General features: G+C 49.8%; 1 protein-coding gene across 18 annotated transcripts in view; it reads right to left on the minus strand.

Annotated features, from left to right (window-relative positions):
• Nucleotides 1-24525, minus strand: part of PPP6R2 (protein phosphatase 6 regulatory subunit 2) — a 100511-nt gene that overhangs the window by 31801 nt on the left and 44185 nt on the right. For 9 of the 18 annotated variants that reach the window (XM_050745739.1, XM_050745737.1, XM_050745735.1 and 6 more), the window contains exons 3-6: nt 24001-24086; nt 18829-19071; nt 7971-8157; nt 721-858 (exon numbers count right to left, since the gene is read on the minus strand). In XM_050745739.1, coding sequence (XP_050601696.1) covers nt 721-858; nt 7971-8157; nt 18829-19071; nt 24001-24077 — 645 coding nt within the window. In that variant the 5' untranslated portion in view covers nt 24078-24086. Of the gene's footprint in view, nt 1-720; nt 859-7970; nt 8158-18828; nt 24087-24525 lie in introns of those variants that run through there. The other 9 variants (XM_050745748.1, XM_050745741.1, XM_050745742.1 and 6 more) reach the window with 8 other exon arrangements.

Raw genomic sequence — 24525 nt, forward strand, 5'->3', positions numbered from 1 at the left:
TTTTTGTATTTTTAGTAGAGACAGGGTTTCACCATATTAGCCAGGATGGTCTCCATCTCCTGACCTCATGACCCGCCCACCTCCGCCTCCCAAAGTGCTGGGATGACAGGTGAGAGCCACCGCGCCCGGCCTCTACTCTATTTTAAATCTCACCATAAACAAAGCTGGCCAAACAGTGAGTGGAAGTTTGTGCGGCATGGATTTCCCGGACTTCTCTGGGGGGCATCCTCCTCTTTTCGGGAACTATAGCACCTGCTCTCACTGACTAAACACCATCAGAACAGACGCATGCACACTCCAGGGTAAACAATGGGGCTCTGCAGGTAACTGCTGTCCACCAGGGCTCTCCTGGCAGGCACAGGCCTGGACGCAGGGCCAGCACCTCACTGACCTCCTGCTCTAAGCCACAGGGGTGGGCGCTGGCAGGGGAAAAGGAGGCAGGCAAGATAAGTCCATTTCAGCCTCTTCACAGAGCAGGAGGCTGGAGACTGCAGAGAGAACGGACCTCTCTGCTCCGCGCTTCTGAGCAAGTTGAGTCAGAACAGTGGGAAAGGTGCAGGCCACAATCCTTGACAAGAACCCCTAACAGCCCCATGGAGAAGTGCACGCTGGGTGAAGAGATGAGGGCCGGGCGCCCTGGTGCTGTGAGCTCCTGCACTTAACCAGCTGGCTTCCTGCAGCACCCCTGCCCTCGGGAACTGGGAGGACTCCTGGACTCACATGCAGGACTTCCTGCCGGAGCCCGGCTGGCTCCACACAGCTGACCAGGCGCAGCAGCAGGTCCATAAGCGCTGAGGTGCCGATGTGCTTCAACACCAGGCTGATGAACTTGTCCTTCTTCTTCAAAAATGTAATCACCTGAAATCACACACACCTGAGAGGCAGGCAGGGCTGACCCTGACAACCATGAGACTCCTCCTTCAAAAACTCTCACGGGAAAGTTGAACTGTTAATTATATCAAGCAGAAATAACGGAAAGACCCAGACAAGATTGTAAGAAAGCTCTCTCAAGGGACAGGCAGAGAATTCTACCAGGCAGTGGTGTATGTGAGGGCCTGGTAGGGGGAGGCCGCTGCACAGGGACAGCTGTGGCTCTGCACTGACAGGACACAGCTGTCCCAGGCGGGGCACCACAGGCTGTGTGAGAAGCTGCCATTCAATACCTACTGGTTCGGGTTTTTCCAATAGAAACGAATGGTGTAGACAGAGCTGAGCTGAGCTGATGGCCATCGCTGGCAGCCCCAGGCCTAGAACACACACTCAGGGAGCACAGAGTGCACAAGATGCCAGCTGCTGACCAAAACCAGTGAGCAGCTGAAGGGGAAAGAAGACTGAGGCTTTAGAAAAGAAAAAGAGGCCTTCTGTGGCTGGCTGATGACCAGTACCAACGAAGTGTAGACAGCTAAGCGTGAGGCCACGGGGAGGCACAGCACCCATCACAGACGCAGTGAGCTGCTCAGATGGTGGATCTGAGGTAACAGTGGAGAGTTGAAGGCTGGGCTTGCTGCAAATTCAGCTCAACTCAGCCTACAGAGATAAGTGTCTGCTATGTCCAGGCTACTGGGCTGGGGGCTGGGGTAGACCCAGCCCTCCACTGGAAACAATGGGAACACAGAGAAGGCCCACCTGGCTGCAGGGCCTCAGCCTCACTCCCCAGTGCTGCGACGAGGAGGGAGAGTAGGAAAAGGATCGGTGGGAAAAGAGAAGGGAAGAAGGAAGAGGAGGGGAAGGAGGGGGCAGGGGAGGAGGAGAGGAGGACGGCTCTTCGAAAAGGATGATTAAACTTCTAGAAAGACTAAGGACAAAACAGAGGATGCAAATAACAATATCAAGAATGAAACAAGGGACATCACTAAAGATCCTACAGAAATAAAAACTACGGGCCGGGCGCAGTGGCTCAAGCCTGTAATCCCAGCACTTTGGGAGGCCGAGACGGGCGGATCACGTGGTCAGGAGATCGAGACCAGCCTGGCTAATACGGTGAAACCCCGTCTCTACTAAAAAATACAAAAAAAACTAGCCGGTTGAGGTGGCGGGCGCCTGTAGTCCCAGCTACTCGGGAGGCTGAGGCAGGAGAATGGCGTAGACCCGGGAGGCGGAGCTTGCAGTGAGCTGAGATGCGGCCACTACACTCCAGCCTGGACAACAGAGCGACACTCCGTCTCAAAAAAAAAAAAAAAAAAAAAAAAAAGAAATAAAAACTACGATGAGAGGTTTGTAGTTTTTTTTTTCTTTTTTTTTTGAGACAGGGTCTCACTCTGTCGCCCAGGCTGGAGTGCAGTGGTGCGATCATAGCTCACTGCAGCCTCCATCTTCTGAGCTCAAGTGATCCTCCCACCTCAGCCTCCCAAAATGCTGTGGTAACACGCAGGAGCCACCACACCTGATGTACTATGAGAAATTAACAGAAACAATTTTATGCCAGTTTTTGTAAATTTAGAAAAGAAACTTCCTTAAAAAAAGTACTTATCTAAACTGACAAGAAACAAAATCAATTCCAGAACATAATAAAACCCCACAAAATCTATAATTAATAGGCTCTCTATACAGAGAAGGTTTAACGGCCTTACCAATAAATTCTTCCAAACATTTAAGAAAAAATAACCCTAGGCTGGGCGTGGTGGCTCACGCCTGTGATCATGGCACTTGTGGGAGGTCAAGGCAGGCGGATCACTTGATCTCAGGAATTCAAGACCAGCCTGGCCAACGTGGTCTCTACTAACAATGTAAAAATTAGCCAGATGTGGTGGTAGGTGCCTGTTAATCCCAGCTACTCGGGAGGCTGAGGCATGAGAATTGCTTGAACCTAGGAAGCAGAGGTTGCAATGGGCCAAGATCGCACCACAGCACTCCAGCCTGGGGGACAGAGTGAGATTCTAACTCCAAAAAAAGAAAAAAGAACCTCTATTTTTTTTGAGCCCATAATGATCAATGGATCATATTCACATATTCACATCAATATTCTAGTTGTGATATTCTACTAGTGTTTTAGAAAATGTCACCACTGGAGGAAACATGTCAGAGCATACAAGGATTTTTTTTTTTTGAGACGGGGTCTCGCTCTGTCACCCAGGCTGGAGTGCAGTGGCCAGATCTCAGCTCACTGCAAGCTCCGCCTCCCAGGTTCACGCCATTCTCCTGCCTCAGCCTCCCGAGTAACTGGGACTACAGGCGCCCGCCACTGCGCCCGGCTAATTTTTTTATTTTTACTAGAGACGGGGTTTCACCGTGTTAGCCAGAATGGTCTCGATCTCCTGACCTCGTGATCCACCTGCCTCGGCCTCCCAAAGTGCTGGGATTACAGGCGTGAGCCACCGTGCCTGGCCTTTCTTTTTTCTTTTTTTTTTTTTTTTTGAGACGGAGTCTTGCTCTGTCACCTAGGCTGGAGTGCAGTGGCGCGATCTCGGCTCACTGCAACCTCTGCCTTCAGGTTCAAGTGATTCTCCTGTCTCAGCCCCGCCAAGTAGCTGGGATTACAGGCATGTGCCATCACACCCAGTTAATTTTTATATTTTTAGTAGAGACAGGCTTTTGGCATGTTGGCCAGCTGCTCTCAAACTCATGGGCTCAAGTGATCCACTCACCTTGGCCTCCCAAAGTGTTGGGAGGAGTGAGCCACTGCTCTTGGCCAAGGATTTTCTTCATATTATTTCATACAACCTCATGCAAATACAATAATCTCAATCAAAATTTCAATTAAAAAGATACCATTTAAAGGCCGGGGGTAGGGGCTCATGCCTGTAATCCCAGCACTTTGGGAGGCCCAGGTAGGTGGATCACCTGAGGTCAGGAGTTCAAGACCGCCTGGCCAACATGGTGAAACCCCGTCTCTACCAAAAATACAAAAATTAGCCAGGCGTGGTGGTGGGCACCTGTAATCCCAGCTACTTGGGAGGCTGAGGCAGAAGAATCACTTGAACCCGGGGGCGGAGGCTGCAGTGAGCTGAGATTGTGCCCCTACACTCCAGCCTGGGAGACAAAAGGGAGACTTTGCCTCAAACAAAAACAAAATCCTTGTATGCTTTGACATGTTTCTTCCAATGGTGACATTTTCTAAAACACCAGCATAATATCACAACTAGAATATTGATGTATATGAGTATGATACATTGATCATTATAAGCTTGAGAAAAATAGAGGTTCTTTTTTCTTTTGTTGGAGACAGAATCTCACTCTATCCCCCAGGCGGGAGGGAGGCTGAGGCACGAGAATCACAAGAATCGCTTGAACCCAGGAGGCGGAGGTTGCAGTGAGCCAAGATCGCACCACTGCACTCCAGCCTGGATGACAGAGCAAGACTCTGTCTCAAAACAAAACAAAACAAAACAAAAAAACACTTAGAATAATACAAAGATATCAAATACCTAAGAATAAATCCAGTGAAAGATGCTCAAGACTGCCAGACAGAGAACTGCAGTGTATTTCTGAGAAATCAAAGCAGCCTGAGCTACCGGCTGTGCTGCTATGGTGTGAAATAGAAGTGGCTGTGCTACAGTAAGGCCTCACTCACACCCTCCGTGGCTGCCTCGCTCGCACCCTCCGTGGCTGCCTTGCTCGCACCATCAGTGGCTGCTTCGCTCACACCATCGGTGGCTGCTTTTGGCCTGTTCACACTTTGCCAGACCCAACTACAGCCAACGCAAACCTCATCAAAATTTCAGTAGGTTTATTTTTTGGGGGGCAGGGTATGGAGAGGGAGAATGTAGAAACTGACAAACTCATTCTAAAATGTGCTGATTCTAAAACAATCAAGAAAAAGAAAAAAAATAAAAAATAGAAAAGAAAAAAATAAAAACAAAAAACAAAATAGGCCATGTGCGGTGGCTCACGCCTATAATCCAGCACTTTGGGAGGCCGAAGCAGGCGGATCACCTGAGGTCAGGAGTTCGGGACCAGTCTGGCAAACATGATGAAACTCTGTCTCTACTAAAAATACAAAAATTACCCCAGCGTGGTGGCGGGCGCCTGTAATCCCAGCTACTCAGGAGACAGAGGCAGGAGAATTGCTTGAACCCCGGAGGCAGAGGTTGCAGTGAGCTGAGGTCATGCCATTGCACTCCAGCCTGGGCAACAGAGCAAAACTCCGTCTCAAAAATCATCATCATCATCATTGGCCGGGTGCGGTGGCTCACATCTGTAATCCCAGCACTTTGGGAGGCCGAGGCGGGCGGATCACAAGGTCAAGGGATCGAGACCATCCTGGCCAACATGGTGAAACCCCATCTCTACTAAAAATACAAAAATTAGTTGGGCGTGGGGGCGCACGCCTGTAGACCCAGCTACTGGGGAGGCTGAGGCAGAAGAATCGCTTGAGCCCGGGAGGTGGAGGTTGTGGTGAGCTGAGATTGTACCACTGCACTCCAGCCTGGCAACAGAGCAAGACTCTGCCTCAAAAAAAAAAAAAAATTAATAATAATAATCAAAAGGCAAAGAATCATAAAAACAATCTTGAAGAAAAATAAAGAGATACAGAAGAAATGTGATTAGCCATGAACAAATGACGTGGAATCTGACTGACAGAGACATGGGGGTTCGTGAAATATTTTCTCTAATTTGTAGACATTTGAAAGAATTCGTAACGAAGGGCGGGGAAAATGCGGACGGTCGTCTCCCGGAAGCCCCGCCTCTGGGCTACTCCCACAGTTCCAGGAAACACAGGAGGAAGGCTCGTGGCATCCCTGCCTCACGGCTGGCCCTGAGAACAAACCAGCTGCTGGGTGATGGAAAGTTTCGCTCTTGTTGCCCAGGCGGAGTGCAGGGGCACGATCTTGGCTCACCACAACCTCTGCCTCCCGGGTTCAAGCGATTCTCCTGCCTCAGCCTCCTGAGTAGCTGGGATTACAGGCATGCACCACCACGCCCGGCTAATTTTGTATTTTTAGTAGAGACGGGGTTTCTCCACGTTGGTCAGGCTGGTCTCAAACTCCCAACCTCAGGTGATCCGCTTGCCTCGGCCTCCCAAAGTGCTGGGATTACATGCGTGAGCCACTGCGCCCGGCCAATAGAATAAAATTGTAACAGTTCAGTTCATATTACTTTAACGCCTTAAGTACTGGGTAAGGGAATGGGAGAAAAATATTATATTAAGTAGTAAAATTATTAAGAAAATATCTGAAAGTGGCAGAGGAATAAGATCAGCTTATGGCAAATTACGAGATACATGCATCTAGTCACTGGGCTGCAAGGGCCAGGTCATCAAGGTTTTTACAACTTCTACTACCACCCCACAGCCTCGACAACCCCCGGCCCACACCACAGCTCCCCGCCGCCTCCACTCCCACTCCCACTCCCATTCTGCCAGCAGCCTCCCACCCAGCACCACCCACTGCTGCTGGTGCCCTTCACTTACACACAGCTTCAGAAGGAGCTGAGGTGAGGCAGTCCCCTGGGGGCCCTTGCAACTCTCAGATTTATGGCACAAGGGAAAACGGCATTCCACTATACACTCACATGCACAGTGAATGTTGTCAAGGTGAACGGCGGCCTTCCTGGGGCTGCACTTTCTCAGAGCTCAAAGCAGATGTGAGATAACGGTTTGTGCCCTGACTGAATGTTTGATGGTATGAAACAATTATGGTTACTATTTTTGGAGTGTGATTATAAAATTCTGATTATATTTAAAAGAAAAAAGTCTTTATTTTAGAGATACATAGCTGGGCAACGTGGCTCACACTTGTAGTCCCAGAACTTTGGGAGGCCTGGGCAGGCAGATCACTTGAGCCCAGGAGTTCGAGACCAGCCTGGGTAACATGCGGAAACCCCATCTCTACAAAAAACATTTTAAAAAATTAGCCAGGTGCGGTGGTACGTGCCTGTAGTCCCAGCTACTCAGGAGGCCGAGGTGGGAGGATCCCCTGAGTTTGAGGAGGTTGAGACTGCAGTGGGCTGTGATGCAGCCAGTGGACTCCAGCCTGGGCAGAGTGAGACCGTGTCTCAAAAATAAATAAATATATACACATACTGAAATCTTTATATAAGAAATAATCTGGTGTCTAGGATTTGTTTTAAAATACTCTTGTCGGGGACGGGCAGGTGGGGCATGACACAGGAAGAAGACTGGGCAAGGCGGACCACGGGGTGCAGGCACAGGGGCCACCACTCCTCTCTACCTATGTGTCCACAGCCTGGAGGGGCTGTGGACGCCCAGGTCAGGTCACATGTGAGGCAGGAGCAAGGATGGACTCCAGGAAGACCCCGCTACAGCTGGCTGAGATGAATTCACTAACTGCTTTTGCAGAAGTCTAATGTGAGAAGTTACCTTTGTTTTGAAAGAATAAATGCTCTGGACAGACAGACACGCCACCCACACAGACAAAGCTGCAGACCTGAGAAGGTGGATGTCCAACGTCTTGCCATGAAGCCCCAGGACCTCATACCTCCACCTGGTAGGTGACAGCACAAGATGGCCTACTTTGGGGCCCCGTGCAGCTCCCAGGGATGGCGGGAAGTGGTGCTTATTCCAGAGCCAGTTACAACCTCCTCCTTCTTTTTTTTTTTTTTTTGGGACAGAGTCTCACTGTGTCGCCCAGTCTGGAGTACAGTGGTACAATCTCAGCTCACTGCAACCTCTGCCTCCCAGGTTCAAGCAATTCTCCTGCCTCAGCTTCCCAAGTAGCTGGGATTACAGATGCACACCACCACGCTCAGCTAATTTTTGTATTTTTAGTAGAGACAGGGTTTTGTCATGTTGGCCAGGCTGGTCTTGAACTCCTAACCTCAGGTGATCTGCCCAGCTCGGCCTCCCAAAGTGCTGGGATTACAGGCATGAGCCACCATACCCGGCCAGAAACACTCCTTCAAATTCCAGTTCTCAGACTGGCAAAACCCCCACTGCTCCACATGTGTTGCACAGAAGAGTCACAAATGCTGTTCCCACGGCCTGAGGATGAGTCACACAGCCAGGCCCACAGCAGGACACGTCAGTATCCACCATGACAGTGCCCCAAATCACATGGGCTTTGCACATTTACCTGTTCAGTTTTTCTTGCAATGAGATTGCCAATGGTCTTGCTGAAAAAACTGGCGAGCAGAGGATTGAGAGGCGGCTCATGGTCCAGGAAGTCATACAGGAGGCTCAGCAGGCTCTCGTCCCCACCGAGGCGGTCGCTGATCTGTGGCACATCACAAGTCAGAAGCTCACAGGCTGTGTTTGGATATCTAAAAGGGCACAGTCCAAGCACTGGAGGTGAAATTAGACTTCTCCAACTCTTAGGAAGCTGCTTACATAGTCTGTTTCTTAGGAAGCAGACCCACGTGATAAAAACTATAGACCTCAGAACAGAATAAAAACATGACTACCTGTGACCAGCTAGAAGTTTTTTAACATACCTTCTATGCTCCTCATGCCCTATATGCTGATATCCGACATTTTCTGACCCTACTCCCATTCTTTAAATAACTTCTCTCAGTCTTCTGGCTTCTCCTCTCCAGGCCTTCACACTCACCTGCCAGGTCTCTCACCTCCTGTCTGATCACACTGTTTCCGTGAGGACACGTCTGTGACCATTTCCATCTTCCCCTCCACTGAGCCTCTCCTCTCCCTCTAAGCCGTGACTCTTCCATCACAAACACAGGCCCAATCCATCCCCAGACGGGAGACACACCCCCTCAGCAGGTCAGGAAGCAGCATGAGGGACGAGGCACTATGCACTCGGGAAGCAGTGTGAGGGACAAGGCACTGTGCAAGAACTTTATGACTAGGAAATACCAACACCTGTGAATAATGCACTTTTCATCTGATTAAAATGACCAGATACAAAACAATCCATAGCCCAGTGCATATGATCCCATGACGACATCACTGTGCTCCCTCTTTTGCACCTGGTAGACAGAGGTGGGTGATGGCCATCGCCCTAGGAAAGGCACACCCCACAGCCCACACAGCCCTCAACAGCAGCCCCCACAGCAAGGCCTGGCAGGTGACCCTGCCTCTGGGAATGCTGGAGAGAAGCACAGGGCCCAGCAGGCAGGAACCCAGTGGGAACATCCCGTAGGAATGGCTGTCTCAGAACAGGCCTGTCCCAACACCAGGAAGTGACCTGTCCTCTCTGTGTCTAGGTTTTCCCATCTGAACGTGCAGGTGAGGACAGGCACAGTGGCTCACATCTGTAATCCCAGCACTTTGGGAAGCCGAGGCGGGTGGATCACCTGAGCTCAGGAGTGGGAGACCAGCCTGGGCAACATGGTGAAACCCTGTCTCTCCAAAAAAAGAAAAAGAAAAGAAAGGAAAAATTAGCCAGGCGAGGCAGCGCGTGCCTGTGGTCCCAGCTACAGGGGAGACTGAGGTGGCAGGATAGCTTGAGCCCGGGAGGCAGAGTTTGCAGTGAGCTAAGAACACACCACCGCACTCCAGCCTGGGTGGCAGAGGAAGACCCTGACTTAAAAAAAAAACAATGCCAGGTGCGGTGGTTCACACCTGTAATCCCAGCACTTTGAGAGGCCGAGGCAGGTGGATCACCTGAGGTCAGGAGATCGACACCATCCTGGCCAACATGGTGAAACGCCATCTCTACTAAAAATACAAAAATTAGCCAGGTGTGGTGGTGCACGCCTGTAGTCCCAGCTACTTGGGAGGCTGAGGCAGGATAATCACTTGAACCTGGGAGGCGGAGGTTGTAGTGAGATGAGATCGTGCCACTGTACTCCAGTCTGGGTGACAGAGCAAGACTGTTTCCAAAAATAAAAATAAAAAAATAACGTGCAGGTGACAGTGCCTGCCCATGCCTGTCGCACAGCAAGTGTGTGCTCAAGGTCAGCTGCTATGACCTTCCTTCTCTTGCCAACATGTGGCTGGTGCCAGGTGCAGAGGCAGCCTTAGCACTGGACCTAAGCCAAGGTGGTCGCTGTGACTGGCTAGAGGGGTTTGGGTTTGGGAGACTCTATAGGAAACAGCTGGCCAGGCCTGGCGGCCGACCAAGTGTGGAAGGGGAAGAAACGCAATGACCTCGGCTGGCTGCGGGGTGGGTGTTACTCATCAGCCCAGACAAGAAAGTGCCACTTTTAGAGCTCTGAAGAACAGCGTCTGTAAGGGCAGGTGGAATGTAGAGGGTCAAAGAGTGGCCCAGCAGGCGTGGGTTGGGGAGACAGGACCTGGTTGGGGCCTGATGGAGTAGGGCATCAGGGCACAGGGGCGCTGCAGGCTGGATGTGTGGGCAGATAGGGGGCCTGAGAGGTGGGCGCAGGGGGGCTGGGGCAGGCCTGGGCTCATCCCCTCATTAGCCGACCTTTCTGGCCTTTAGTTTCCTTGTCTGTTAATTAAGGCAGGCAGTACCCACCTTGTGGGATGTCATAGGGGCTGGCCAACAAGTGCCTGGCACAGTGGACAACACACGGCCCCTCAGGGCAGAAGGACCAGAGAGCAGGAGAGGAGGGCCGGGCTGGCAGCCTCAAAGGCCACAGCGAGGCCCCAGGTCTACCAGATCTCTAACACTAAGACCGGTGTGCTGGGCAGGGGGAAGAAGTCACATCCCATGGGGTGAGGAAGAAGATCAAAAGTGAGGAAGCAGAGAAACGTCCAAATCATTCCTTGAAGAAGTATCTCAATACTATAGGGAACAAATTGATTTTTTTTTTTTTTTTTGAGATAGAGTCTTGCTCTGTTACCAAAGCTGGAGTGCAATGGTGCTATCTCAGCTCACTGCAACCTCTGCCTCCTGGGTTCACATCCTGTCTCAGCCTCCTGCATAGCTGGGATTACAGACAGGCACTACCATGCTCGGCTAACTTTTGTATTTTTGGTAGAGACGGGGTTTCACCATGTTGGTCAGGCTGGTCTCGAATTCCTAACTTCAAGTGATCCGCCTGCCTCGGCCTCCCAAAGTGCTGGGATTACAGGCGTGAGCCACCAAGCCCAGCTCCAAACTCATCTTGTCTACACACGGACAAACGTATGCACACATGGCACAAACCAAGCTAGAAGACGCTGATTCTCTAGATGGAGGGACTAAGATTTTCTTCTTTTTTCCTTTATCAACATTTTACAATTATTCTTCAAATAACAGGTGCTGCTCTAGTAGTTTAAAAACTTACACAAGGTACAGAAATTCCACAGCATATGGAGCACACAGGCTTGTTGATACTCCCTCTGAAACTCCATCTCAAACAACACGAAGAATTAAAAAGACAAGAAAAGAGAGGCAGAAACGACAAACCAGGCCCGGAGGCCCGAACCAGCCGGCCACGTGAAGACGGCCTTGGCACAGGGAAGGCTGAGCTTCAGGAGCCCACAGAAGGGGCACCAACTAGAGATGAGAATTCAGGCCACAGAACTCCAGAGAGGCCTGGACATTGATTTGGCGGTCAGCAAGGGCAGGGTGGGCTGAAAACTCACAGGCCAGGGCAGTGGGACATGTCCCTCCCTTATGGCCTCCTGGGATCGGTGGGCCAGGGACGACAGGCACAGCCGCAGGGTGATCAGACACCATCCAGAAATAGGGGACTTGGAAAAAAAAAAAACAACACTGGGGTGCCCCCAACCCTCTCCCCAACTCAGCTCCTGATACTAACAGGTCCATGCCCCACAGGGGGGAGCTAGGATTCTTTTCTGGGAAAAATAATGAGACAAAGAGAAAAGTCAACTAGTGGCCTCTAAGCTTGTGGTGAGTAAGCCCCAGGCAGATCCCAAACTCTGTGCAGGATTTAGGGCCCCACTCAGGAAAGCAGCATGGTGCTGACCAAGCAGAAAACAAGGCAGAGGAGAGCGAGTGACAAGGAGGAGAGTGAGCGTAGAGAACAGAAGACGAGGCACGCAGAGGACAGCGAGTGTAGAGAACAGAAGGAAACTCTTTTAAACTATAACGTTCTCAGAGATGACACATTGAGACTGTGTATACATGAATAAGAACTGGAAGCTTTTATTAAAATATCTGAGAATAAGAAACAGCTCTTAGAAATTAAAAATATGGGCCAATCGCGGTGGCTCACGCCTGTAATCCCAGCACTTTGGGAGGCCGAGGCGGGCGGATCACGAGGTCAGGAGATCGAGACCATCCTGGCTAACACAGTGAAACACCGTCTCTACTAAAAAATACAAAAAACTAGCCCAGCGAGGTGGCAGGCGTCTGTAGTCCCAGCTACTCGGGAGGCTGAGGCAGGAGAATGGTGTAAACCCGGGAGGCGGAGCTTGCAGCGAGCTGAGATCCGGCCACTGCACTCCAGCCCGGGCGACAGAGCGAGACTCCGTCTCAAAAAAAAAAACAAAAACAAAAACAAAAATTAGCTGGGTGTGGTGGCGGGCGCCTGTCGTCCCAGCTACTTGGGAGGCTGAGGCAGGAGAATGGCATGAACCCGGGAGGCGGAGCTTGCAGTGAGCCGAGATTGTGCCACTGCACTCCAGCCTGGGCAAGAGAGCGAAACACTCTATCTCAGAAAAAAAAAAAAAAAAAAAGATTAAAAATATGACAGATGTTAAGCATGGTGGCGAGCGCCTGTGGTTCCAACTGCTTGGGAGGCTGAGATGGGAGGATCACCTGAGCCCAGGAGTTTGAGTCCAGACTGGGCAACATAGCAAGACCTCATGTCTAAAACACAAACACAAAATAATGGTAGAACTTTGAAAAGTCAATAAAAGGACGAGAACTTAAAAGATGAAGAAATCTCTCAGATGTAGGTCAAAAAGGCAAAGTACAAAACATTAAAAGCAAAAATAAGGAAAGCATTAATTTGAGTGATCTAACACCTGATTAGAAGTCCCAGAAAGAGAAAAGAGGGAAAATATCAAAGAAATAATATGAGAAATTTCCCTCAGCTAACGTCATAAATGTACAGACTAAAACGGTTCAGGGAGCCCAGCACGACATATGAAGGAAATGGATATCCACTGTGGACCTCAGTGTGAATATGCACATATTGTCTACTGCTGAGCTGATTTGTTTACTTGGGGTATAACTCTTCCCTTAGAGTTAGTTTTTCTCATTGCTCTGTTTGCTTGATTTTGTACTTATCTGTTACTAAATTCTCCCAAGCTCTGACTTTCATGAAACTCTCTTGGCTCAATGATGCTGTTCTGGGATCCTCGGTCCTGACTCAAGAGAATAATTCCACATTACTGGGAAATTCAGGAACAACAGGTCTTAGAAAAGAACCTAAATGCCCTCAGAGAGGAGAAAACAGGTGACACACGTGAGCTGGGAGCTTGTTACATCAGACTTGTGAGACTAGAGGACAACACGGAGGCTCCCAAAGCCCAGGGGGTGATGCCCAGTCTGAACTTCTAATCAGAGGGTCTCAAACACACAGGCCCGATGACCTAAACATCACTGCCCACGAACTCCGTCTCAGGAAGCTGTTTTAACAGAGTACAATTTACCACAGGAAGTCAACCAAAGAAGAGGAAGAAGCCATCACAGGAGGTGGGCAGTGGATGTGGAGGGGATGGACAGTTGGGCAGTGGATGTGGAGGGGATGGACAGTGGCCCATGAACTGCTACGGTGAAGTTCCCTTCCTCCCAGTGTTTCCTTTAGTGGAGATGCCGTCTTTCTTTCAGTTCTGCCGAGTGCAGCAAGTCTCTCTGGAGCGGGGGTGCTTCCTGGGGGCCTGTTGTTACCCACTGCTGCTTCCCACTGGGTGAGCAGTTCTAATTCTGCAATCAGGAATCAGGAAGCCCACAGCTCAGAGTTACAAATGACACTGCTTTATGAGTAATGAAAGCGACAGCTTGGTGTCTCTTACTGGCTCTTCTGTCTTATTTCTCAAATAATCCAGATCTCGGACAAGAGCTCACGAAGAGACCAGGAGCACCCACAGGCTCTAGGGCTGACCATGTGACTGCTGCTGCCTCCAGCCCCGGGTGGCACCCTCTGCTGTGGCCTGGGCAGGCAGCACTCTGACTCTGGAAGGTGACCAGCCGTCTTACGGCCACAGTGGTTTTTCAGCCAAGGGCTGCTTCATAGAGGTAGGGGAGCTGCATGTCAGGCCTCAGAAGAGGCAGCATGTGGGCCTCACCTGCCTGGAGCAGTCCCTGGCTTTAATTAACCAGGGTCAGTGGCTGCTACCTGATCCCAAACCACTCAAACCAAGTACAGCTTCTCTTGAGCATGGACAGCTCAGGCAAATTATCCACTTTCAAGAAGAGTCCTCCCATAATTCAGCCTGTGGTCATGGAGGTGTCCTGCCAGGTCTGCAGAACCCTGACCTCCAAGGCTAACAGGTTGCGGGAGGAGGTGTTTAACCTGGCAGTGCCACCGAGGCAGGGATAGCAGAGTCTCAGAAGCACAGGCGCTGCTACATTCTTGGAATGTAGCCATATCCATTTGTTTACTATTTTCTGTAGCTGCTTTCATGCTACAACTTGAGTCCTTCCAACAGAGACCTTACGGCCTGCAAAGCCTGAAGTATTTACTCTCTGACTTTTCACAGATACAGACTGCCGAATCCTGGTCTACACGCATACTTATATCTTCTCCATCTTTGTTTATTTTTTAGAGAGATGATAGTCCCGCTGTGTCACGCAGGCTGGAGTGCACTTACTCTTCGCAGGCATGATCACAGCACACACGAGTCCCCAGACTCCGGGATCTCAACTCCCACCTCAGCCTCCCAAGCAGCTGGGACCACAAGCATGTGTCACCACGCCTGGATCTTCCCCATCACTGAAAAATAATCTTGACCTTTCTTCTTCCTTCAGCTACCACTCACTCCATCCATCCATCCATCTGTCCTATTCCATTTCTCAAAAAAGGTGTTTTTTGTTTCATTTTGTTTACAATGGTAGTCATGTGACGCAGACAGACTGGAGAAGGAGGAAAGAAATCTTAACCGGTTGTGACCAATTAGGTGTAAATACTGCTGCACTTGGACTAGCCTCAAAAAAAGTGTCTTCTGTAATCCTAGCACTATCCTAGCACTTTGGGAGACTGAAGCAGGCAGAGTGCCTGAGCTCAAGAGTTCAAGACCAGCCTGGCCAACAAGGTAACCCCGTCTCTTCTAAAAATACAAAAAATTACCCAGGCACGGTGATGTGCACCTGTCGTCCCAGCTACTCAGGAGGCTGAGGCAGGAGAACTGCTTGAACCAGGAGGCGGAGGTTGCAGTGAGCCAAGATTGCACCACTGCACTCCAGCATGGTTGACAGAAAGAGACTGTTTCCGGAAAAAAAAGCCTTAATATGTTTCCAAAAAAAATTTTTTTTTTTAATAAAAATAGAGATGGGGGCCGGGTGCAGTGGCTCACGCCTGTAATCTCAGCACTTTGGGAGGCTGAGGCAGGTGGATCACCTGAGGTCGGGAATTCGAGACCAGTCTGGCCAAAATGGTGAAACCCCGTCTCTACTAAAAATACAAAAAATTAGCTGGGCATGGTGATGCGTGTCTGTAATCCCAGCTACTTGTGAGGCTGAGGCAGGAGAATCGCTTGAACCTGGGATGCAGAGGTTGCAGTGAGCCAAGATCGTGCCATCGCACTCCAGCCTGGACGGCAGAGTGAGACTCCGTCTCAAAAAAAAAAAAAAAGAGATGGGGTCTCACTATATTGCCCAAGCTGGTCTTCAACTCCTGGGCTTAAGTGATCCTCCCACCTCAGCCTCCCAAAGTGCTGGGATTACCAGCGTGAGCCACCACACCTGACTTCAATGTTTTTTATACAAGTGATATGTGCATGCGCTTTGAAAACTCAAGACAGAAGACAGGGTTGGTGACTCAGAGGAAAACTCAGAGAGCTGACAGGGCTGGTAAGGAAAGGCTCCCCCCTTCCCAAGTCACGCTCCTCAGAGGCAACAACTGGACTCTTTCAGCAGTTTTCTCCAATGTTAACCTCCATGTTTCTAAATAATACATATGTACATTTCTTTTTCGTTCATCAATTTTAGACATTATGAATTAACTTCCTACAATGGAAGGCAAAGCTTTCCCACCATCCAACTTCCCTCTCCCTTTCCCTCCCTCCGAAGTTACAGGGTAATTTAAGGGATATCCTGCGTGTACTGCCTACAGCTGAGCGGACTGCTCACTCAGGGCATCTCTGCCTACAGCTGAGCGGACCGTTCACTCAGGGCATCTCTGCCTACAGCTGAGCGGACTGCTCACTCGGGCATCTCTGCCTACAGCTGAGCGGACTGCTCACTCGGGCATCTCTGCCTACAGCTGAGCAGACTGCTCACTCGGGCATCTCTGCTTACTTATGGACGTCTCCTCCAAGTTCACAGTCCTCTTGCTGTTTGCTCGGTTCTGCACTTACCTACTACTGATTTCTCCCAAACTCTATGAGACTCTCCTGGCTCACTGCTGCTACTCTGGGATTCCTGTCCTGACCCAGAAGACGCCTCCCCACTCTCCTCGCCCCATACCTGTCTCTCAGCTCTAATTTGTCACCAGACTGGGCCACATTTGGGAGTGGGAGGGATGGGGCTATCAACAGTGATGCTGACACAGCAGGTGTGACCGGCACACCAGAAGCCACAGCAGCTTCTGGTGTAGCCGCCCCACCCTAAGCCCTCGGTTCCTTACAGGCAAGGCCCTGCTCAGGCTAGAACTCTCCTCCCCATCCCAGCACTGCTCCCCTTACCTGAGAGGACCTGCCTGACTACCCTAAATGAAGTACTGACCACCCCCTGATACAAGGACACCCTGGCTCCCTATCCTGCTTTATTTTCCTTGTAAGACCATCAAAGAGTTTCTGTAAACGGCCAGGGAGGAATTATTTCCCATGGCCCCTGCTGCAGCTGCTCAATGCTACATGAGATGTGGATGAGTGTGGATGTGTCTAATAAGACTTTATTGGTGGACACTGACACATGAGTTTCATGTCGTTTTCATGTGTGTAATAAAATATTCTTCTTTTGATTTTTTTTTTGAGACGGAGTCTCGCTCTGTTGCCCAGGCTGGAGTGCAGTGGCACGATCTCAGCTCACTGCAATCTCCACCTCCCGGGTTCAAGTCATTCTCCTGCTTCAGTCTTCCTGAGTAGCTGGGAGTACAGGCATGCACCACTACACCCGGCTAATTTTTGTATTTTTAGTAGAGACGGGGTTTCACCATGTTGGCCAAGCTGCTTTCAAACTCCTGACCTGAGGTGATCCACCCCCGTTGGCCTACCAAAGTGCTGGGATTACAGGCATGAGCCACCATGCCCGAGCTTCCTTTGATTTTTTTCCCCCAACCATTTAAAAAGGTAAAGGTAAAACCAGCTGGACACAGTGGTTCACACCTATAATCTCAGCACTTTGGGAGGCCAAGGTGGGTGGATTGCTTGAGCCCAGGAGTTTGAAACCAGCCTGGGTAACATGGTGAAACCCCATCTCTACAAAAGAAATATAAAAATAAATTGGCCAGGCATGGTAGCATGCACCTGTAGTGCCAGCTACTTGGGAGGCTAAGGCGGGAGGATCACTTGGGACCGGGAGGCAGAGACTCCAGTGAGTTGAGATCATGCCGCTGCGCTCCAGCCCGGGCGATAGAGTGAGACCTTGTCTCAAAAAACTAAAATAAAAAAGAATATAAAACCATTCTTCACTCACAGGCCACAGAGAAACAGGACATGACCTGCAGGTTGAGGTTTGCTGACCTGAATGGATCTCCCACCTCCTGAGGCATCACCTGGGGACACAGCAGGCCATGTGCTCCTCGCAGAGCTGCACTGTGAGAAGCTGGGAGGCTGGCTCCGCCCCGTCCTCCCTCTTGCCCCAGGCCCATCCTTGCTCACCCTTCTGTCCTGACTCAAGGCCCTGAAGCTCCAGCCATCTCACCACACTGCCCCCTTCCTCTGTGTCATCTCCTAGCATCCTGGCCAGGGCTGAATGAACGTTTCAGGGAAACCTTTGAGAACGGACAGTACCACGAATGACAATCATGTAAGTCCTTCAAGCTGAAGACCTAAAGTGAAGCATGTCCCAGGACTGTGGGTCAGACACTACACATCTCTCCTGCCTGGCCGTTCTGTGGCCTGGAGCCAACCCTGCTGAGTGCTGCCTCATGCTGCAATGCCACCCGCATCTCTAGCATGGGATCCGTCTTTTTTCCCCAACATACTGCCACTCAAAACACTGACATATACCAACCTAAAATTTACTTATAATTCAGAATGAGAAAATGCAGGCACAAGACAGCCAAAACTCTTTTTTTTTTTGAGATGGAGTCTCGCTCTGTCGCCCAGGCTGCAGTGCAGTCACATGATCTCAGCTCACTGCAAGCTCCGCCTACTGGGTTCACGCCATCCTCCTGCCTCAGCCTTCTGAGTACAGTAGCCTCCAGGACTATGGGTGCCCGCCACCACGCCCAGCTAATGTTTTGTATTTTTAGTAGAGATGGGTTTCACCGTATTAGCCAGGATGGTCTCGACCTCCTGACCTAGTGATCTGCCCGCTTTGGCCTCCCAAAGTGCTGAGATTACAGGTGTGAGCCACTGCGCCCAGCCTTTTTTTTTTTTTTTTTTAAAGACAGGATCTCACTCTTGTCACCCAGGCTGGAGTGCAGTGGCACAATCATGGCTCACTGCAGACTCAACCTCCCAAGTTCAAGTGATCCTCCTACCTCAGCCTCCCAAGTAGCTGGAACCATAGGTGTACAACACCACATCCGGCTAATTTTTAAAAAAATTTTAATAGGGACAGGGTCTCACTATGTTGCCCAGGCTGGTCTCAAATTCCTGGGCTCAACTGATCCACCCACCTCAGCTTCCCAAAGTGCTGGGATTACAGGAGTGAGCCACCGCCCCCAACCTGCAAATTCCTCAACATCACACCCCATGGGAGTGCCCTCCTCACTTCTCACATGAGGTGGATTTTTACGGCTCGCTTCTTCACCAGAAATCCCCAACTCTGGCCATCCTCAGACACTGCCCGCGGCATCCCTGCAGTACTGCCTGGCGTACTGGCCCATCACAGCTTTGGTACATACTTGAAGCGGACCTTCTCCTCCATGTCCAGGGGCGGATCCTGTGTGATGAGGCTCACCAGCTCCTCCATGCACTGCTGCCTGCACAGGAAGTCCAGCAGCTTCTGGTTCTGAGCCTTACACTCCTGCAAGATGTCATCTTCATCCATTAACTCCTGCAGCGTCACATGCTCCTTGTCCAGCAGCTTGTCAACGTGGGACGTGGTGTTCAAGTCAAACTTCCAGAACATCGTGACGGCCGCGGAGCTGCAAGCGAGGGCAAAGGGGTCACTTCTCTCACCTCTGCAAATCCAGCTTCAGCAGCACTAGACCCAAGACCCAGAAGTCCACCCGCAGCATGAACACACACGATTCCCAGGGCTCAGGATGGTGATGCCCATCAGGAATGGTCTGGGCTCACAAAGTCTGCACAGACTTCCCAGCTGCTCGGCAGCTCTGAGGCTGCACCCCAGCTCCAGGACCTGCCTCTCCAGGTTCTCCTCTGGGCTAAGCCCCTCCTTTGCCCTCACTCCCCACACTGTCCCCCATCCAAAAGCATGCTCAACACGCTCCTCAGGGTTCTTTCTTGCTCTGTAGTTCTGTTCGGCGAATGCACCCCGGTGTCTCTCCCACGTGTCAGGGATGCCTTCTGTCCTGAGTGAACACTGGACACCTCCCCTCCAAAAGTCTCACATTTGTGAGCAAACTCAGCAAGTCAAAATCAAGACAGACGATGCTGCCCGACCCTGCGCTCACTCCTCTGCCACCCCCCAGCCACCGGCCCCTCCACTCATCGTCCCCATCTTGCTGAATCACACCCAGGGTTATCTCTGAAGCAGGCACCTCCTCACACGAACACCAACCGGGCACTAGGTCTTGCCACAGGCACCTGAGGAATCACCACTGATCCAGCCCCTCCTCTGCTTCCCAGACATCCTGGCTCTTGCTGTCTTTGTCTGGACAGACAGGGTTTGTCTGTCACTCTGTGGGTCAGACAATGTCACTAGGGTCTTACATGTCACTCTGTGGGTCAATGTCCCTAGGGTCTTACATGTCACTCTGTGGGTCAATGTCCCTAGGGTCTTACATGTCACTCTGTGGGTCAGACAATGTCACTAGGGTCTTACATGTCACTCTGTGGGTCAGACAATGTCACTAGGGTCTTACGTGTCACTCTGTGGGTCAGACAATGTCACTAGGGTCTTACGTGTCACTCTGGGGGTCAGACAATGTCACTAGGGTCTTACGTGTCACTCTGTGGGTCAGACAATGTCACTACGGTCTTACGTGTCACTCTGGGGGTCAGACAATGTCACTAGGGTCTTACGTGTCACTCTGGGGGTCAGACAATGTCACTAGGGTCTTACGTGTCACTCTGTGGGTCAGACAATGTCACTAGGGTCTTACACGTCACTCTGTGGGTCAGACAATGTCACTAGGGTCTTACATGTCACTCTGTGGGCCAGGGCTGGTTAGCAATGAAGTTTTCACTATTCTGATAGAAAGTGAAAACATAAAGCCCACATCTTTAACAAAGTTAAAACTTTATGTGATTATAAATCTTTTCAATGTTACATGAAACATCATTTTTAAAATTATAAATAGTAGGTAGAATTTATCTTATCTAATATTTTTACTTAGAAAAATAAAAGGCTGACCACAGATGTAAATGCCCAGGTTTGTCTGTCTGTAAAGCCAGTGCTGCTCTAGGACCCCTGACATGGGAGCCTCCACCGTCCAGCCATACTCCCACAGCCTCTGGCTTTTGCTAATTCAAACTCACTTGATGTCTGCACATCTTCTCATCTCAGCTTCAAAACCTCTCCTGGTCCCAGATGCCCACTAGGCTACTTTCTACAGCATGCCACCAGGTCCTCTGGGCACCTCCTGGGTCTCCTGGACCCCATCTGCACTACAAGGACACTGCATTTTTCTTCCCATGCAAACTGCACTTTCCTACTTGTATCCTTCTGCACCGGTTCCGGAACCAGCTGCAGCTAAGGGTGTGGCCCTGCAGCCCCCAACCTATCCACACCACTGGGGTAGGCCCTTCTCATGGACTTAGATGTGAAGAGCCCAGAGGTGGAGCTCTTAAGGGCCCAAAATGAAGCTGCTTTGACTTTCAGCACAAGGGACTCCATATATACACTGATACTACACTCAGTTTTGATTCTGGGGTGTGGGGGAGTTCATTTTTTTTTTTTTTTTTTTTTTGGTAGAGACAGGGATTCACTATGTTGCCCAGGTTGGCCTTGAACGGCTGAGCTCAAGCGATCTGCCCGCCTTGGCCTCCCAAAATGCTGGGATTACAGGCGTTGAGTCACCACACCTGGTCTGCATTCAGTTTTCCTTCTGGGTCTTAAGATCTTCCTTATTCTTCTTGTAAGGGGTGTGGATAGATATTTATGAGTGGTAGCAGCAAACTTCAGAGGACCAGAAATAATGATTCCTAAAAGGACTTTCAGGAAAAGATGGCTGCCTCCAAACACATATGGAATGCTCCTCTCTCCGAAATGCACTACGTCTCACATACCTGGATGACACACAACCCAGGAAAAGAAGCGAATCCCACCTTGTCAAGGCTGTTTTTTTTTTTTTTCCTCCAAAATCAGAACTTGCAAGATAGGGCAGTTAGAGGTGACTTGTGGACAGTCCTGTTTCTAGCCACAGAGAAGACGGAAGGCTGGGTGGATTACCAGAGACCATCAACGAAATAGGATCCTGTTAGAAGAGTTTTTCTAGTAGGATCATTTAAAACAACCAGATTAATCCAAAAGACCAAAGCTAAAAATAAAAATACAAGGAGATAAGCAACAAAAACAGAGGAGATAAATTTAAAAAACCAGCAAGATACCAGACATAAATTCAACCATTTCAGTAAGTGCATTAAATGCAAATAGTCATTTCAATTAAAGACAAACATTGTCAGATGGGATTTTATTTTTAAAGATGGTGTTTCGCCATGTTGCCCAGGCTGGAGTGCAGTGCCACAATCATAGCAGGCTCAAGCAGTCCTCCCATTTCAGCCTCCCAAGTAGCTAGGAGTACAACCAAGCAACACCATGACCGGCTAATGTTTAAATTTTTTATAGAGATGGGGTCTTGCTATGTTGCCCAGGCTGGTCTTGAACTCTTGGTCTCAAGCGCCTTGGCCTCCCAAAGTGTCAGGATTTCAGATGTGAGCCACTGCATCCAGCCCGAATTTCTTTTTTTTTTTTTTTTTTGAGACAGAGTTTCACTCTGTCACCCAGGCTGGAGTGCAGTGGCACGATCTTGGCTCACTGCAATCTCCGTCTCCCGGGGTCAAGCGATTCTCCTGCCTCACCTTCCTGGGTAGCTGGAATAACAGACACGTGCCACCATGCCCGGCTAATTTTTGTGTTTTTAGTAGAGATGGAGTTTCATCATGTTGGTCAGGCTGGTCTGGAACTCCTGACTTCGTTATCTGTCTGCCTTGGCCTCCCAAAGTGCTGGGATTACAGGTGTGAACCACCACACCCGGCCCTGAATTTCTTTTATTAGTTGACATATATTTAGGATTGTTATGTCTTTTTTTTTTTTTTTTTTTTTTTTTTTTTTTTGAGACAGAGTTTTGCTCTTGTTGCCCAGGCTGGAGTGCAATGGTGCAACTGGCTCACTGCAACCTCTGCCTCCTGAGTTCAAGCAATTCTCCTGCCTCAGCCTCCCAGGTAGCTGGGATTACAAGCATGTGTCACCATGCCCAGCTAACTTTTTGTATTTAGTAGAGACAGGGTTTCAACATGTTGGCCAGGCTGGTCTTGGAACTCCTAACCTCAGGAGATCCACCTGCCTCAGCCTCCCAAAGTGCTGGGAATACAGGTGTAAACCACCACCTGTTATGTCTTCTTGATGATTAATTCTTCGATCATTTTGAAATGTCCTTCATGATCTCTGGCAATATACCTTGTTTTGAAGTTGGCTTTGTCTGATGTTAACATAGTACACCATTCTCACCATTCTTGTGACTCATGCTTGGTATATGTCCTTTAACATCCTTTGACTTTCAACCTACTTGTGTCTTTATATTTAAAATGTTTCTCTTGAAAAACAGCATATGGGCCAGGCGCAGTGGCTCACGCCTGTAATCCCAACACTTTGGGAGGACGAGGCGGGTGGATCATGAGGTCAGGAGTTTGAGACCAGCCTGACCAACATGGTGAAACCCCATCTCTACTGAAAACACAAAAATTAGCCAGGTGTGGTGGTGCGTGCCTGTAATCCCAGCTACGTGGGAGACTGAGGCAGGAGAATCGTCTGAACCCGAGGAGGCAGAGGTTGTAGTGAGCCGATATTACACCACTGTACTCTGGCCTGGGTGACAGTGAGACTCCATCTCAAAAAAAAAAAAAAAGAAAAGAAAAAAAAATCTCTGCATAACAAGAACACTTCTATGTTTCCATCACCTCTCCCCACATTATAAGAAACACTCAAAAATGATCACATCAGGCTGGGCACAGTGGCTTACGCCTGTAATCCCAGCACTTTGCGGAAGGTGGGCGGATCACTTGAGGTCAGGAGTTTGAGCCCAGCCTGGCCAGCCCCATCTCTACTAAAAATACAAAACTTAGCCAGGCATGGGGGCGCACATCTGTAATCTCAGCTACTCGGGAGGCTGAGGCAGAAAAATCACTGGAACCCAGGAGGTGGAGGTTGCAGTGAGCCAAGATTGCGCCACTACACTCCAGCCTGGGCAACAGAGCGAGACTCCGTAAGAGGCGTCCTTTAAGAGCTCCCTGCAATGGCACTGGTTCAGTTACAGCTAATTTCACTGTTGAAGAAACAGACTCCAGAACATTTACTAAGATAATATGGCAGACTTCTTTTTTCCAATTTTTCTCCTATCTGCACAACCACACCCTATCTATCCTCCAAAGAGATGCCAGCATCTTCCTGGTTGGCCCTACCTACAGGGAAGACCTTTCATTTCCTTCCCTACATGACCCCAAGGTCAGCACCGGCAGCATCTTCAGAACAAACAAGTGGTCATGGCCAATGGCTTGTCGGTTTAAGGCATTTCTGGTTACACCGGGAGTCTCCACAGAGCGTAAGGATTCCTCTCACATCCTGACTCCCATCCTCAGTGGTCCGTCTGGGATGTCAAGCACAGTATGATCAACATCTTCTAGATTCTTACCCAATGCTAAACGAAAGGAACTTGAAGTTCAGCTTCTTTACTTTTTCAGGATGGCATATCCGTCAGACAGAAGGTAGATTTCAACAGAAATGTTGCCCACATGACCATACAGTTCCATGAAAGAGCCCTTTAAAAAACAACATTCTGTGATAGAGACTGTTGCTAAGAGAAAATCAGAATCTGAAATGCCCTATTCACTGGCCACAAATCGATTGTGTTTTTGTTTTTGTTTTTTGAGATGGAGTCTCACTCTGTCCCCAGGCTGGAGTGCAGAGGCGCAATCTTGGCTCGTCGCAACCTCCACCTCCCAGGTTCAAGCAATTTTCCTGCCTCGGCCTCCTGAGTAGCTGGGAAAACAGGCACCTGCCACCACATCTGGCTAATTTTTGTATTTTTATTAGAGACGGGGTTTCACCATGTTGGCCAGGCTGGTCTTGAACTCCTGACCTTGTGATCTGCCCGCCTCAGCCTCCCAAGGTGCTGGGATTACAGGTGTGAGCCACCGTGGCCGGCCCTTTTTAAAAAATGTATGTCTATTTTTAAGACAGGGTCCTACTCTGTGAGCC

This window comes from Macaca thibetana, chromosome 10, assembly GCF_024542745.1.
Source record: "Macaca thibetana thibetana isolate TM-01 chromosome 10, ASM2454274v1, whole genome shotgun sequence".
NCBI classification, from domain to species: Eukaryota; Metazoa; Chordata; class Mammalia; order Primates; family Cercopithecidae; genus Macaca; species Macaca thibetana.